The sequence below is a fragment of the Chrysochloris asiatica genome, unplaced genomic scaffold (assembly GCF_000296735.1).
Source record: "Chrysochloris asiatica unplaced genomic scaffold, ChrAsi1.0 scaffold00302, whole genome shotgun sequence".
Taxonomy (NCBI): domain Eukaryota; kingdom Metazoa; phylum Chordata; class Mammalia; order Afrosoricida; family Chrysochloridae; genus Chrysochloris; species Chrysochloris asiatica.
Genome location: NW_006408820.1, coordinates 2,945,905 through 2,962,203, shown reverse-complemented (window position 1 = coordinate 2,962,203; position 16,299 = coordinate 2,945,905). Strand labels below are relative to the sequence as shown.

Here is a 16,299-nt window from a genome sequence, read left to right as displayed (position 1 = left end):
GGTAATTTCAAGAGTCTCATATGCATTTGAAAGTTAGACAATGAATAAAGAAGACAGGAGAAGAATGCGTGCATTTGAATGATGGTGTTAGATTGGCACAGTGACAGCAGCAATGAGCTCGAGCTTAACAGTTGTGAGGTGTCGCAGAACCTGGCATTGTTTCATTCTGTTGTGCATAGGGTCGCTGTGAGTCAGAACCAACTTGAAGGCACCCAACCACAGTTACAACAATGGTTTGTAGTAACACTTTTGACTTGGCTTAGTATGTCTATCAACACTTTTTTTAAAAGTGTAGTGCCAAAAATGTTCATAGAAGAGTGTCAGCTAACATTTCCTTTGTACTGTGATTATATGTCTAGTAAATAAGCCTTAGATTCTGGTAGTTTTGAGTTAGCAGGGATATATTTCTGCTAACTGAAGGACGGCAAACATGATCCCCACGTGCTCATTTATAAATCTCCAATTGGTGATGGTGTGGCACTGTAGAATCAACACTAGACTGCAAACCACAAGTTCAGCAGTTCAAATCCACCAGCTGCTTCTCAGAAACCCTGTACATGGTCACTATAAGTTGGAACTGACTCAATAGCACAACAACAACTAGGGATGGTACTATTTCCTGCTGAGTTCAACCTTGGAATCTCTTGCCACACAATATCCTAAACTTCCCCTGATCAATTGTTCAAGGGAAGTTGGCATGCAAGATGAAATCTATATGCTGGCCATGTCTTCGTGGTTTAGTGGCATTAGGACCCAGGTATGATGTAATACTGGTCCTGTGCTTTGGAGGATCCCACGATACTATGTCATGCTTCTTGGAATAACTAGAAAGAAGAGAGGATGCTTTAACCTGATACGAAAAATACCCAAGTCTCTTATATGATGGTGCTTCAAAAAGTTTGTAAAAAAATTCCATGTTCTTTTAATTCCATTTCTACAGAAAGTTTTTAAAGAGCCCTTGTGTGTGATTTCGTAAAAATGTTCTCAAATACAAAGCATAACTGTCCACTGGTATTAATGCAATGTGGACATAGCTGGGGCCGTCCCTCTCTCTTCCATACATACTCTGGAAGAGCACTGCTCTTTGCCTTTTTGTTCCTCATTCTCTGCTTAGTGCTCTTGATATTCATCTTCTCAGTTCCCTGCACTGAAAATGCCCATGGTTTTACCAGTATAAAGAGGTGAAGGAAAAAGTGTAAAAATCGGGAAACATACTCTATACCCTACGTCCTTGGTGTGGGGGTGGAGGTAGGGGACAAGGCAAAAACTTTAGTAGTCAAAAATCTAGACTTCTCAGAAACTTGAATACTGTGCCAATCAATATTTAGGAGATGGTTCAATTTTACCCTGTTCCACATAGTGTTTAGAACAATAACTACAACAAAAACGCCTTTCCCCTTTTACAGGAAACAAAAACTTTTTTAGATAGGCATGTCTTCGATTTTAGCCTCTTTACAAACCTTGTCACTTTTTTAGTTTATGAACAAAACAATGCATTTGTTGGTAAGTTGACTTACTTCAAAATTCTAGGTGGCATTTTTAAGACTAGAATTTATTCAGAATGATCATAAATTTGCTAACATAACCTATTTTTCAGGTTATGTTACACAAGTAGAGAGAGTTAAACTGTTGATGTATAAAGAATTCGGTATCTCAGTTCTGTCAGTTGAGAAGGCAGAAACTTGAAACCATAGAAATAATGTCTGAGTAAAGCAAAACAAGTTTTGTATTTTCTAAACTTGGTGATCTATATACCGTGAAGCACCTTGCCTACAGAAAAGGAGGCAGCAGAAATGTACAAGGGTAGGAATAAGGGAAGTTTTCCCATCATGGGGCCTTCTGTTACACGGGTTTTATATAGAAGTATGGGTAAGAGTGCATGCAGACTCACAGATGAATTCTCTGCATTTAAAACTTGGTTCTCCTGCTTTCTAGCAGTGACTTAACTTTTCTAAGCTTCAGTTTCCCCGTACAGAGAAAATAGTAACAGTTAGGGTATGTTGTAAGGAATGGACAAGATACTGTTTGTATAGCAATGGGCACAGGGAATGTGTTCAGTAAGCATTAGCTATTGCTGTATCATCCTCAAGGACATAGTGATTAGTTTGCCTTTCAGAGAAAGTTGTCTTGAAGATAACAGAAGGGAAAACACAAACTGTCCTTCTCTTTATTCTTGGCACCCAGGGGAATGGAGTTCTCCTACCTCTGTCTGGGGAGATGAAGCATTGCCAGCACAGAAGGGTCATGAGGAAAAAAAGAGGCTAAGGGATTCTAAGTCTAAGGGAAGAGGGGCTTGGGGGCCCTGGACATCTGGGTCTGAGGAAGGAGGTTCCAGGGCCTAGGACCCTTGGATCTGGGGGAAGATACGGCTGAAAGCTTGTATTCCTGGGTCTGAGCAAGTTGTGAGGGAGTGGTTTTAGTGCCCCTAAAAGACAGACAGCTGTCACTACCCTTCACATTCAATACATGAAGCCTGTCTACTGCAATATGTGTTTCTATACACCAATAGCGTAGTGGTTACAAATCGGGCTGCGAACCTTCAGGTCAGCGGTTCGAAACTACCAGTCGCTCCGCGGGAGAAAGATGAGGCTTTCTACTCCCGTAAGGATTTACACCCTCGGAAACCCTGTACGGGGTCGCTATGGGTCGGAACCGACTCAAAGGCACTTAACAACAACATACACCAATTAGCTCATATGTGGTTGAAAAACTGGCAAATGATGGCAGTATAACATGGAAGTTTTGCTGGTTGTTATATATATTTTTCAAGGCAAGGTGAGCTAAAATATCAAGGGTAGAATGATTAACTTCACCAGGAGGGGAAAAGTCCACAGCTTTTCTTTTGTTAATGAGATCACTCCTGAGTAGGGAACCCTCTGAAACCTAATCACTCCAGAATAATAAATAGAGTAGAATAGACACAGAGACATGGTGGGAAGACATGTGCCATTTGAAGATTATATACAATGAAAGGAATGTTAGTCACCAGAAACTAGGAAAGAGGTCAGTGAAGCCCACAAAAGCCATCAACATATTTGAGACCCTGATTTGGACAGCTAGCCTCCTGAGTTGAGTGAAAATAAATTTCTGTTCTTAGTTTTCCAAGAATGCATATATCATGTGTTAGCTGAAATGCTTCCTTGCTTTCAAATGATGATGGTAGCAGCAGCTGAGACAAAGACATATAAATGAACAGAGCAAGAACAAGTAGAGGCCTTGCCATCCCCCAGGAGGATGGATGTGTTTGGAGGAGTCCCAGGCTGCAAGGCTGGTCCCTCACCTGGAAGGTGCTGAGATCTTCAGCATCTGAAAACATCTTCCCAGCACAGAGCACTAAAGTGTGATGTTTAGTGTGGTCTAGGGTAGTAGAAAAAAATAGCACCATTTATTTGTGTTTCAGTGGTGGAACAAGAGTATGAATGAAGCAGTATGAATTAGCTAAATTCATTTTCTAAAAAGTCTTTCTCTTCACATTGTGAAGTGTGATCATGAAAAGATACCTTGAATATCCCTATTTTCTCCAGATTTAAATACTTCCTACCTCCCTAGAATTTTCATGAGAATTTGTTCATTTCTTTACTGAATCCCAGACTACATTCTGTCTTGTATTATTGCAGGGATGCTCGTATATCTGTATGTGTGTGTCATCTCCATTAGACTATAAACTCCTGAGGGCAGAAACTTTATCTCTGTATTTCTTCCATGTTGTCTAACACATTTTCTTTCACACAGTAAGGGCTTAATAAGTATTTACTAAAAAAACAAATTCACCAAAAGAATTGACTTGTATTTGGCCCTTTTATAAAGAGTATCTAACAAATGGGCACTATGAATTTCCATGCAGTGTTTGCAATAGTTTTGTATTATAATTTTCCTGCAGCATAGTTATCATAAATTATTCTAGGGATGTAAAGAGCAGAAAGCAATGTAGAAACAGCTTATGTAAAATATCTTATTTGTTTTTTTAAAAAATTAATAACCAGCAGACAACAAGAATTATTTAATTTGGCCACTCTGATAGTTTTTACTTCTCTTTCCAAGGCTCTGCAGATTGAGTTGTTTCTTCCCAAAAGAGAATGCCAGTGTAGAGCAAACCTCAAAGCGATTCCTGCTTACATATGGGATTTGCTGACAAATGGCAAGACTCTGCTTTTGAAGCAAGGAAAATTTGTGAGCTGAGGGATAATGGAGATGGGCTGAATTTCTTTGACTGAAATACACAACTTCCATTGCCTCTTCCTTTTGGCAAGTATCAGAATGCCTGTTCGGTGTCTGCAGGACTGCTTAGAGGGGTTGCTGTTTGTTGATACGAGTCAGTTCCAACTCATAGGGACCCTACATAGGGTTTCCAACGAGCAGCTGGTGAGCTTGAACACTTCCAAGCCTGTGGTTCAAACCAACCTTGAAGTCCAGCACATTAACCCACAGCACTATACCAGGACTCGGGGACAGTATATGTGAAGGTCTGTGGCCGGAGAACAGGTTCAAGGCCTGTGGTGAGAGCCAAGTCTGGAGAGAGAACTGGGCAAGACTCTTGTCTGAATGGTAATGTGACTCAGGTCACAGTTTGGATTTTTATCATGAGGTAGATGGGAAGACACTCAAAACACACTCAAGAGCTATTATGATTCATTTTTATAATTATATTTACCAATAGTTCAATAACTGAGCTAAGGAGCTCTCCCCACAATAATTTCCATCTGTACCCTTAAGGAAATGGACATTTGAAACATGTGCTTATTATATTACCACAGTAGATAAATAAAAATGAAAATTGCTAATACTTACATGTGTCAGGTAATACTCTCTAAGTAATTTTTTTTTTTTTTTAATGTGTTGACTCATTTACTCTTCACAAGGAGGAAAGGGAACTTAATGCCATACCGCTAGTAAATAGTGGTACTGGGACTGGAACCTACACAGTCTGGTTTCAGAAGCCATGCTTGGAATCACACATTGGACTGCTTTTCATGATCACCCCAGGCCCCACTTTCAAACCACTTGCTGCTCCTATGCCCCTTTGATATAGAAATCCGGCGTCCCCACTGATTGTAGGAGTGTGAAGTGTGGACTGGAGTGGCCCAGAATGGAGATGAGGAAACTGTTAGAGAAGAGTTGCAAAAGTGCTGGAGAGAGGTGATCTTCACCAAAAGGCAGTAGAGACAAAAAGACAGAAAGAGAGTTGAGAGACATTAAGGAGATAATCAAGAATACTTATTGATTCAGGCACCAGAGAAAATACAAGTTGAACACTTAGCAGTGAGCATGGTACATGATATTTTTAATATACCAAAATACTGACATATTTATTGTCAGTTCAATTATTCTCCATGAAGGCATGGTTTTAATAATAAACTTATAGCTAATAGCTACAAATAAACTTTACTTACAGTTAAAAGTAATATATGAATGGATTATGCCACATTCATTTTTTGACTTAATGGATTATACCACTACATTGTGGGATAAGCACTGGACAGCAACATCAGTCTGAACAACAAGGTTGGCAGTTCAAACCCAGCAGTCGCTTCTCAGAAACCCTATTATACAGGGTCACTTTGAGTTGGAACTGACTCGACAGCATTTAACAACAACAAAGCAACCCTTTATGGCAGGTAAAGCAGGAATTAACTCTTATTCTCATTTTACAAACATAAAAGCAAGTCTCAGAGAAGTAAACTAATTTACCCAAGGTAAGTGAAATCCTGGGTCACAAATGCAAGTCTGCTTCATAGCGCAGCAGTCAAATCGCCAGGGGGTGTCTCCTCCTATCTCACGTTCTTCATATGCTTGGACCAGGAAAAACTAACGCTGCACTGAAGTGTGTACAGAAGGGTGTGTGAATTTCCTAGGGCTGTTAGGACAAACTATCATAAATTTATGGCTCATATGAACAGAATTTTACTGTCTCACAGTTCTAAAGACCACGGTGGTTAAGTGCCATCAAGTCATAGCAACCCTGTATAGGGTTTCTGAGGAACAGTTGGTGAGTCTGAACCACTGACCTTATAGTTCAAACTAACCTTGCAGCCCAGTGCTTATCCTAAAGTGTCACACTAGGGCTCCATGATCTGGAGGTTAGAAGTCTCAAATAAGGCTGTTGGCAGTGTTGGTCCCTTTTGAGTGCTCTGAAAATCTGTTCTCTCTTCTAGCTTTTGTGACAGCTGGTGGCTCTGGACATTCCTTGGCTTGTAGTTGCAGTATCACTCCAATTTCACCTCCTTTACACAACTTCTTCCCACTGTGTCTCTGTGCCTCTCCTCTTCCTTTTATAAGGACATTACTCACATAGGATTAGGACCCACCCTAATCCAGTATGACCTCATCATAGTAACTGAGAACAGCTTCAAAGACCCTTTTCCAAACAAGGTCACATTCACAGTCCAGGGGTTAGGACTTCAACATCTCTTTTAGAGGGACACAATCCAATTCATAACAGAGAGGGAGGGAAGGGCTAAATGTGGTCTCTTCTTGGAATCAAGTTAGCAAGTACTCTGTTGTTGTTAGAAGTCCTTGGGGAGTAAAAACAGTTTACACACTTGGCTGCTAACTGAAAGTTTGGCCATTCGATTCCACCCATAAATAAGTACCTTGAAAGAAAGGCCTGTGATCTATTTCTGAGAAATAAGCCAGTAAAAATCCAATGGAGTCGCTGCATAATACTGCTAGCAGCTTCCTCCTCCTTTGCTCTGGCCCAGTAGTAAGACCTTGTGTTGAGCTGCAATGATTCACCTTTGGAGAACCAAGTAGAAGCTGGAAATGGTTGTCACTGCTGGGGGAAAATGGTTGAAGCTGATTGCCCTGGAAATCTCTTCATTGGAGGGCTCAGTACAGAAACAAATGAGAAAACCCTGGAAGCAGTATTTGACCAATAGGGATGAATTGTCGAAGTGCTCTTGATGAAAGACAGTGACAAATCAAATCAAGAGGATTTGCTTTTGTCACCTTTGAAAGCCCAGCAGATGGCAAAGACACAGCCAGAGATATGAATGGAAAGTCTTTGGATGGGAAAGCTATCAAGGTAGAACAAGCCACTAAACCAACATTTGAAAGTGGCAGGCATGGACCTACTCCACCTCCAAGAAGCTGAAGCCCACCAAGAGGCCTTAGAAGTGGAAAAGGAGGCAGTAGAGGAACCAGGGGACCCCCCCCTCACATGGGGGACACATGGATGATGGTGGCTATACCATGAATTTTAATATGAATTCTTCCAGGGGAAGGGGACTACTTCCAGTAAAAAGAGGACCACCACCACAAAGTAGTGGTTCTCCTCCTAAAAAATCAGCCCCTTCAGGACCAGTTTATAGTAGCAGTGGAATGGAAGGCACAACCCCTGTATCCCATAGAAGAGCTTGTTATGGAGAACCCTCTCATAGAGGTATGTATCTGTCACCAAGAGATGAAGGATATTCTACTAAAGACAGCTGGTCAAGCAGAGATTACCCAAATTCTTGTGATACAAGTGGTTAGGCACCACCACCAAGAGATTATACTTATCGTGGTAATGGTCATTCCAGCTCACGTGATGACTATGCATCCAGAGGCTATAGTGATAGAGATGGCTATGGTAGTGATCGTGACTATTGAGACCATCCAAGTGGAGGCTCCTACAGAGATTCCTCTGAGAGCTATGGTAACTCATGTAGTGCTCCACCTACACGAGGGCCCACCATCTTATGTAGGAAGCAGTCGCTATGATGATTACAGCAGCTCACATGACAGATATAATGGAAGTTGAGACAGTTACTCAAGCTGCTGAAGTGATCTCTACTCAAGTGGTTGTAATCAGGTTGGCAGACAAGAAAGAGGGCTTCCCCCTTCTATGGAAAGGGCGTACTCTCCTCTATGTGATTCCTACAGCAGTTCAAGCTGCAGAGGAAGCCCATCTGATAGAGGGGGAGGCAGAAGCAGATGCTAAAAACAAACAAAACTTTGGATCAAAATTCCCTTTCAAAAAAAGACAAACAAAAAGTAGAATGTATTCTGTCATAACTACCCAAGGACTCTTAAAAGGAAAAACTGTTACTTTAAAAAAACATTTCCTGTTAAGTACTCCTCCACAATTTTTATGTTCTTGTGAGGAAAAAGTAAAACCTGTTTAATTTTATTTGATTTTATGATATTGTTTTCAACAAGCAAATGTTCAATGTGTAAGACTTGACTTGTGTACTAGTGTTGTAATTCTCTGAAGTGTCCCTGAAGGCCACTTCCTATTTGGTTCTTCCCAGTAAAAGAGGCAGCAATACGAATATCTTCCATAAACATCTAGCCATCTAAAATGAAGAGATGACTCATTCTGTCTATATAAATCAGCTAGATATTAGAAGGGTGACTGTGTTTGCTCCTCTTAAGATTTCAAACTGAAATCTCAGCGTCTCCGTGTGCAAAACCTGAAACAGATGCGTGAGTAAGGAAGGTGCTATTCACCTAGTAAACCCAAAATGAAAGACTAATGCTGGCCATATATGGCCTTTCTGACATTTCCTTGGGATTCTTCAAGAGCCTCCTCTTTCCCCCTCCCTCCATTAAGACCATTTAAGTGTGTGATAAACATCTACAGAATACTAATTTAAAAGTTTGACCAAAACCAACCATGAAGCTGCAAAAAACAAAAACAAAAACAAAACTCGGAGCACAGTCCTACTGTGACTTGTAAGCTAACACTGAGTGGAAATTGACTCCATGACAACACGTTGGTTCTATTGTTAAAAGCTCTGTTTTCTTCCTCTCTGGCTTGCCCTCCAGGGAAGCTGTTAAACTCAAATTTTATCTGTTGCTTCTCTCTGGTGTGAACCAACAGGAGCTGGGTACAAAGAGACCATTCAAGGCACAAAGTAAAGTACACACGTGCTTCCTTTTTCTCTATATAGCATCATTCTTTGCCTCCCTGTGCCTTTCTTTTGTCCTGCCTATTGAGAAACCTCAGTGTGGGTGTGGGGAGTGTGTGAATTTCCAGCAACGAGACTGCGTGGTTGAAGACGCCTATCTGATGATGTATGCACCAGGGCAGGCATAATGGACAGTCTGCTCTGTCTAAGCCACTTGCAGCAGCTACAGCTGGTACCCTTCATAGACCATGAGTCTCTTAGGCAGTCAGAAGTCATATGCTCCATCTGTGAGATACCACACTTGAAATACAGAGTAAGGAGACAGATCTAATCCTTGTTCTGCTTCTGTATAACTTTGGGGAAGTAACTAAACCTCCCAGTGTCGATTCCTTTCCTGTAAAGTTGTTGTTAAGTGTCCTCAAGTCAGTTCCGACTCACAGTGGCTCTGTACAGGGTTTCTGAGGAGTGGCTGATGAGTTTGAACTGCTGACCTTGTGGTTCAAATCGACCTTGCAGCCCAGCGCATTAACCTGCAGCATCATTCCTGTAAAGTAGAGATGATAAATCTGTTTACCTCATCAAGTTACTAAAAAGACAAATGACACAGTCCATATACGATGCTTAGAACAGTCAGTATCCTAACACTAGTAAAATCAAGCAATTACTTATTTACTTCTCCTATTCCTCCAATGTCATTTGTTAATTAAAATCTCTTAGGATACTTATCAAAATGTTATCAGTGGTGGTTGTTGTTGTTGTTGGTGTGTTGTGGAGTTAGTTCTGACTCATAGTGACCCCTATAGGGTTTCCGAGGCTGTAAATCTTTTTTTGTTGTTGTTAGGTGTCATCGAGTCGATACCGACCCATAGCGACCTTATGCACAGCAGAACGAAACACTGCCTGATCCTGGGCCAACCTCACTATTGTTGTCACGCTTGAGCCCATTGATGCTGCCACTTGGCCAATCCATCTCGTTGGGGGTCTTCCTCTTTTTCTCTGACCCTCCACCTTACCAAACATGATATCCTTCTCCAGTGACTGGTCCCTCCTGACAATATGTCCAAAGTATGAGAGATGAAGTTTGGCCATCTTGGTCTCTAAGAAGCACTCTGGCTGCACTTCTTCCAACACAGTTGTGTTGGTTCTTTTGGCAGCCCATGGCACTTTTCCCGTAAAAATTTGTAAATCTTTATGGGAGCAGAAAACCTCATCTTTCTCCTACAGAACAGCTGGTAGTTTCGAACTGCTGACCTTGAGGTTAGCAGCCAGACTTGTAACCACTACTCTCCCAGAGTTCCTTTCTCAGTGGTTGTGACTGGGTAATGGAATTACAGGTGTTTTTGTTGTCCTATTTCTGTTTCTCTGCATTTTCTAAATGTCCTATGATAAACATGTTGTTGTTGTTGTTGTTAAGTGCCGTTGAGTCGGTTCCGACCCATAGTGACCCTGTACAGGGTTTCCGAGGGTGTAAATCTTTCTAAAGTAGAAAGCCTCATCTTTATCCCGCGGAACGGCTGGAAGTTTCGAACCGCTGACCTTAAGGTTCACAGCCCGATTCGTAACCACTATGCTACCAGAGCTCCTTAGTACTTTTTAAATAGGAGAAACCAGGCTCCCACTGAGAACCTCTCAGGTGCAGTAGACCAGGTGTGAGTGAGTCTAAAATGAAGAACTGACCATGGTCTTTAGTACAGTTCAAGGCCTAATGAGGAAGACAGGACTGATAGACAAGGGATACAAGAAGATAAACAATAATGCTCAGGTGAATTGAATATAGAACCAGTCCCCCTGCACCCAAGTGGCCCCTGGCATTACAGAGATGACATCACAAGTCTTGCCCTACTACTGTTTGTACAGTGTTCCCTGATCTGGAGATAGGAAAGTAAAGCAACACACATCAGGTAGAAGGGGCTACTCATTTAATCTATCTCAGCACCCCAGAGGTATGGGGTTGGAAGAACTGAGACTCCTTTCTAAGGCACCTATATCTGGGTACGGGCTTATTATAGTAAAGAAAACTGTGAGATATATATGTAAACCAAAAACTAAACTCACTGCCAGTGAATTGAATCTGATTCACAGTGACCTGATAGGACAGAGCAGAGCTGCTTCTTGGAGTTTCAGAGACTGTAAATCTTTATGGGAGCAGACAAGTTCATTTTTTTCTCACGGAGTGGCTGGTGGGTTGGAACTACTGACCTTGTAGTTAGCAGCCTAACACCAAACCCATTGCATCACCAGGGCTTCTTATACCTTATGTAGCACTTCTTACATGCAACAGATATTAATCCAGGATCTAAAGCAACATGTCAGATGGAATAAAGAAATAAGTTCTTGTTTCTCTCTCTTTCCACAGCATTGTTAGCATCATAATTATTCTGGCTGGAGCGATTGCACTCATCATTGGTTTTGGTATTTCAGGTATGTGATTTCTTGCATCACCATGATCCCTTTACCCTTTATCACTATTCCTCCCAATTCCTCAGTGTGTTGGTAACTTCCTGCCATCAAGATGGTTTCCATTCATAGCAACCCTACATAGGGTTACCAAAGAGCAAAGAGTTTGAAGCTAGAAAACTTTAGATTCTTCCACTTGTTATTCCTTCATTGATTCTTCCACTTTCTGTGTTCTCTTCATATTACCCATTGATCTCTCTGGGCCTCAGTTTCCTTATTTAGAGAGTAGGGAAACAATACCCATGTTATCAAAGTGTTCTGTAGACTAGTCATCGCTGAAGATGTCATTCTGGAATGATGTGGGAAATTTCAGGGCTGAGCCATTCTATTAATGGCTTGCCAGGGTTAGTGATTTCTTAGCAATGAAGCTGTATATGATGTCTTTAAAATATCATCTGTGTACACAGGGGTCTTATGTAGAAAGAAAACTGGTCACGGTTACTGTATCATGTAAGAAACAGGCGCCATCATGGCATGAATGGTTCATTTCTAATGCAGCTAACTGATGTCACTTGTAGGAGTAGTCTTCTCTTTCAGCTGTGTAGGCCATTTCGCTCAAACATCCATTCCAGATGCCACTTTCATTAAGACATGAGTCGGGCCAGCAGCTGTCTTCTTTGAAACAAACTGCTTGCTCTATTTCTATTAAACTGCATGACTCAGGCCAACACATTCATTTTAACATAGTCTGTGGCCACAGCTGTCACTTCATAACTGTAGTTTTTAATAGTTTCAGAACTCAAGAAGCTACTTTTTTTCCCTGGAACTACTGTCCAGTGTGAATGTGCTATCACTAAATGGTGGCCATAGGCATAAAGAAAGACAAGGAGCTGAAAGTGTGTTTGCCTAGAAGAGATAGTAGCATCCTTCCCCTGTCTTGTTTAATCATAATAAATACGTATTTTATATTTTATTCATTTTTCTACTCATTATCTGTCTATTCCTTTTTGATTTGTGGTGTTCTCTTTATGGATGTGTTATATATGTTGCAAAGTATCTTCTACTCTCTGGTTTGTCTTTTTATCCTCCTAGTGATATCTATAAATAAGTTCTTAATTTTCATATAGTCTAGTTTATCATTCTTTCTCTTCATACTTGGCACTTTTTGTAACTTGTTCTAAGTTATCTTCTAGAAGGTTTATTCTTTTTTCTTTTTCTTTTTTTTTAGATGCTTTATTCTTTTCACATTTATATCTACAAACCATTTAGAAATAATTTTATACATGGTGTAAAATAGGGGTCAAGATTTACTTTTTTCCTTGTGGCTATCTAGTTGACCCAGCATCATTTATTGAAAAGACTTTCCTTCCCTACTTTTCTCCATTGCCATCCTTGTCATAAATCATGTATCCATGTGTGTGTGGAACTGTTTCTAAGCTCACCAGTCTTTCTATTCCAATATTCTTTTAGAATTAATTTTCTCTTTATGTTATTTTATCTTTTCTTTTTCTTAATCTTTCCTATTCCTAATCTTGGGCCTTCTGTCTCTCTTAAAACAAGTTTACAAAGTGTCAGTAGCTTCCCAGAAGTTTTCAAACAACCAATTTTGGGGTTTATTTTTAGTTTCTTTGATTTGCTTTCCTGTTTCATTAATTCTGGCTTTTATCCTTATTAATGCTTCTCTTCTTGTTTTGTTTTACTAGCTTTTAATTATTTCCCTAGTATTTTAAAACAAGTACTTCACAAAAGAGTATGTCCAAAAAAGCTAATAAATAGCTTTTAGTAGATACTGCTGTTCTGCTTTCCAAAGTGATTTACCAATTTACCCTTCACCAGAAGTATATGAGAAATCCAGTGCTCCATATCCTTACCAACACTGGATGGTATCATAGAATCTTGCTGTAGTTTTAATGTGTGTTTCCTAATGAATGAGGACACGGAGTATGTTTTCATATGGGAAACAAAATGCTGAGTGAAGAAGCCAGACACGAAAAAGGTCATTAATGTATGATACCATTTTTATAAAGTTCAAAAAAGGGCAAATTTGAAAGCCAAATAATGGTTCTTGTCTTTGAGGAAAGTAGGGGGTAGCGATCAGGAGTGGGTATGAAGAGACATCTGGGGGTGGTGAAGTTCTATTTCTTGGTATGAGTAGTGGTTACATGGAATGAATTTGTGATAATTCTTCAAGCTGTACAGTTATGGGTGCATCCTTTGTAGGCAAGTTATACTTAAATACAAATGTGTGTGTCTAAAAAAATGAAAGATCCATATATAAAAGCAATCCTATGTAAACATTTATGCACATAAGTATGTTTTTTCTTTATAAGGAAATTAACCAATATTACCTGGTAAAGTAACTATTTTGGAATAACTTTGAAAGAAATTTATGCTAAGCTATATTTTGGTACCTTCTTCATTAATGCTTATCTCTTCCTTAACTAGTTAATATTTATCTTATTCATGATCATATATATCATAGCACTTTGAATTTAAAAACTCATGTTTATCCTTCACTCTAAATCTAGGTGACTAAGTCATTTTGTGCTAAGTGACTTGGCATCAAAGCCCTATGGAGTTCTTTAGCTTTGGGTTGTTAGTGATTTGGGCTACCCTTGTAAGAACTGAAGCATGTGAGTTATGATATTATAGAAGAGTACTGAAAGTACCATGAACTGGCAGAAGAATAAATACATTAGTCTTGGAAAATGTACAGCCAGAATGCCCCTTAGAAGCAAAGGATCGAGAGACTTTGTCTCTCATACGTCACACATGTTATCAGGAGGGACCATTCCCTGGAGGATAGCATGCTTGGTAAAGTGGAAGGTCAGCAAAAAAGAGGAAGGCCTTCAATGAGATGGATTGACACTGTAGCAACAGCAATAGACTCAAGAGCAACAATTGTGAGGATGGTATAGGACCTGGCACTGTTTCCTTTTGCTTTCCTTATGAGTTGCTATGAGTCGGAATTGATTTGACAACACCTAACAACAATGAGTAAGAATGTTCACTGTCACAGCTTCCCTGTAACCTCAATACATTTGCTACTTATACCTTTTCCTGTTCCATAGCTGAGAAGATCTCAAGTACATAGCTCAATTTATTGAATATAGAGAGTGCTCCTTAATTGCTTTATGAATGGACAAATAAATGAATAAATACATGGAAGAGTGAATAAATAGACAAAAGACTGTCTATTTACTCAGTAATATACTACCAATAATATTAAAAACCCACCACAACTGATGAAAAGGTTTTCTGACTCTTCCTATTTTCCAGAGTTGTTGTTGTTGTTGTCAGGTGCCATCGAGTTGGAACTGACTCATAGCGACCCCATGCACAGCAGCATGAAACAATATCCGATCCTGGGCCAACCTCACTACCGCTGCCACACTTTACGCCATCAATGATGCCACCTGGCTGATCCATCTCATTAGGGGGTATTCTAGATAAAATGGGTTGTTTCTTAATATAATGTCAGTTGGATTTTTTCAATTGATTATAAAAGGACTATAACCCTTATCCGAGAGGATCATATTATCACATTTTAAATAAATTCAATTGGAAATAAATTCAATATCTACATGTCTATTGTCAACGGTTTTTTAACAAGGTTGCTAAGTCCATTTGATAGGGAAAGAAAAGTATCTTCAATAAACAGTGTGGAGAAACTTGGATTCTATACGCAGAAAAATGAAACAGGATCCATGCCTGACACCAGACACAAAAACAAATTCAAAATGGATTAAGTACCTAAATGTGCTAAGTTTTTGTTGTTAGCTGCTGCTGTCAAGTTGGTTCCAACTTATAGCAACCCTATGCACAACAGAACAAAACATCTTCACAACTGTTGATACTCTGGAGCCCATGGCTGCTGCTACTGTGCCAATCCATCCTTTTCAATGACCCTCCACTTTAACCAGCATGATGTCTTTTTCCAGGGACTGTGAAAAATAGAACCATAAAATTCTCCAAAGAAAATGCAGGGACAATACTGCATTTTAATAGCAAAAGTCAAAACAGATAAACAGGACCTCATAACAATTTTTAAATTTTGATCATCAAAAGACTATCAAAAAAAAGTGAAAAGGCCATCTGCCAAAATATCTTTGGACACTATAAGAATTCAATATGCAAAACATATATAAAACTCTTACAACTTAACAAAAAGAGAAATAATCCACTCATACAATGGGCAATGGATGCAGATAGTCAAAATTCACCAAACAGGATATTCAAATGGCTACCAAACAATGCCTATTTTAGTTATCTAGTGCTGCAGTAAGAGAAATACCACAAGTGGATGGCTGTAACCACCAGAAATTTATTCTCTCTCAGTTTTGGAGGCTAGACGTGTAAATTCAGAGTGCTGGCTTTGGGGAAAGGTCCTTGTCTCCTTCCAACATCTGTAGGCCCAACCTTCCTGGGAGATCTCCATACATCTTGTCACTGATTTCCCCCTTACATCTGGGGCTTCAACCCAGCAATTCCAGAGAGCAGAGACTCAAACAGAAAACTTGTACACCAGTATTCATTGTAACACTATTCACATTAGCCAAAAGATGGAAGCAATCTGAATTCCCATCAACAGATGAATGAATAAACAAAATGTGATACATACAAATGGAATACTATTCAGCCAATAGAAGAAAGGAATTCTTGATACACACTACACTCTGGATGGACTTTGAAGACATTATGCCAACTAAAGTAAATCAATCACAAAAGGACAAATAAAGACAAAAAGGGGCAAATGTAGAGAGACCAAAGGTTATTAGTGGGTACCAGGAGCAAGTGAAAGGGAGAAAGGAAGGTTACTGTTTTGGAGTACTGAAGTTCAGTTTATAAGGAAACAAAAATCTCATTGATTAAGAGTAGGATTGAGCAACAAATTACTTTAAGCATTGTCAATAAGTTGTACATCTATAAAAACTTGAATTGGCAAAAGTTGTGAGATAAAAGAATAGCTGCCATAGCTGCTTAGTTGGTTATGTGCCGTGGAGTCAGTTCTGACTCATAGCGACCCTGTACAGGGTTTCCAAGGCTGTAAATCTTTACGGGAGCAGAAAGCCTC

At 39.8% G+C, this 16,299-nt stretch overlaps 1 protein-coding gene and 1 pseudogene across 1 annotated transcript in view; both read left to right on the top strand.

Annotated features, from left to right (window-relative positions):
• The first annotated feature begins 6,782 nt into the window (after nucleotides 1-6,782).
• LOC102823430 lies at nucleotides 6,783-7,738 on the top strand (annotated as a pseudogene).
• Nucleotides 7,739-8,399: 661 nt separating this feature from the next.
• The window catches only part of VTCN1 (V-set domain containing T cell activation inhibitor 1), a 42,359-nt gene continuing 34,459 nt past the window's right edge, over nucleotides 8,400-16,299 (top strand). Inside the window, exons 1-3 of the mRNA XM_006874813.1 lie at nucleotides 8,400-8,403; nucleotides 8,871-8,994; nucleotides 11,185-11,249. Of these exons, the coding sequence (XP_006874875.1) occupies nucleotides 8,400-8,403; nucleotides 8,871-8,994; nucleotides 11,185-11,249 (193 nt within the window). The remainder of the gene's footprint in view (nucleotides 8,404-8,870; nucleotides 8,995-11,184; nucleotides 11,250-16,299) is intronic.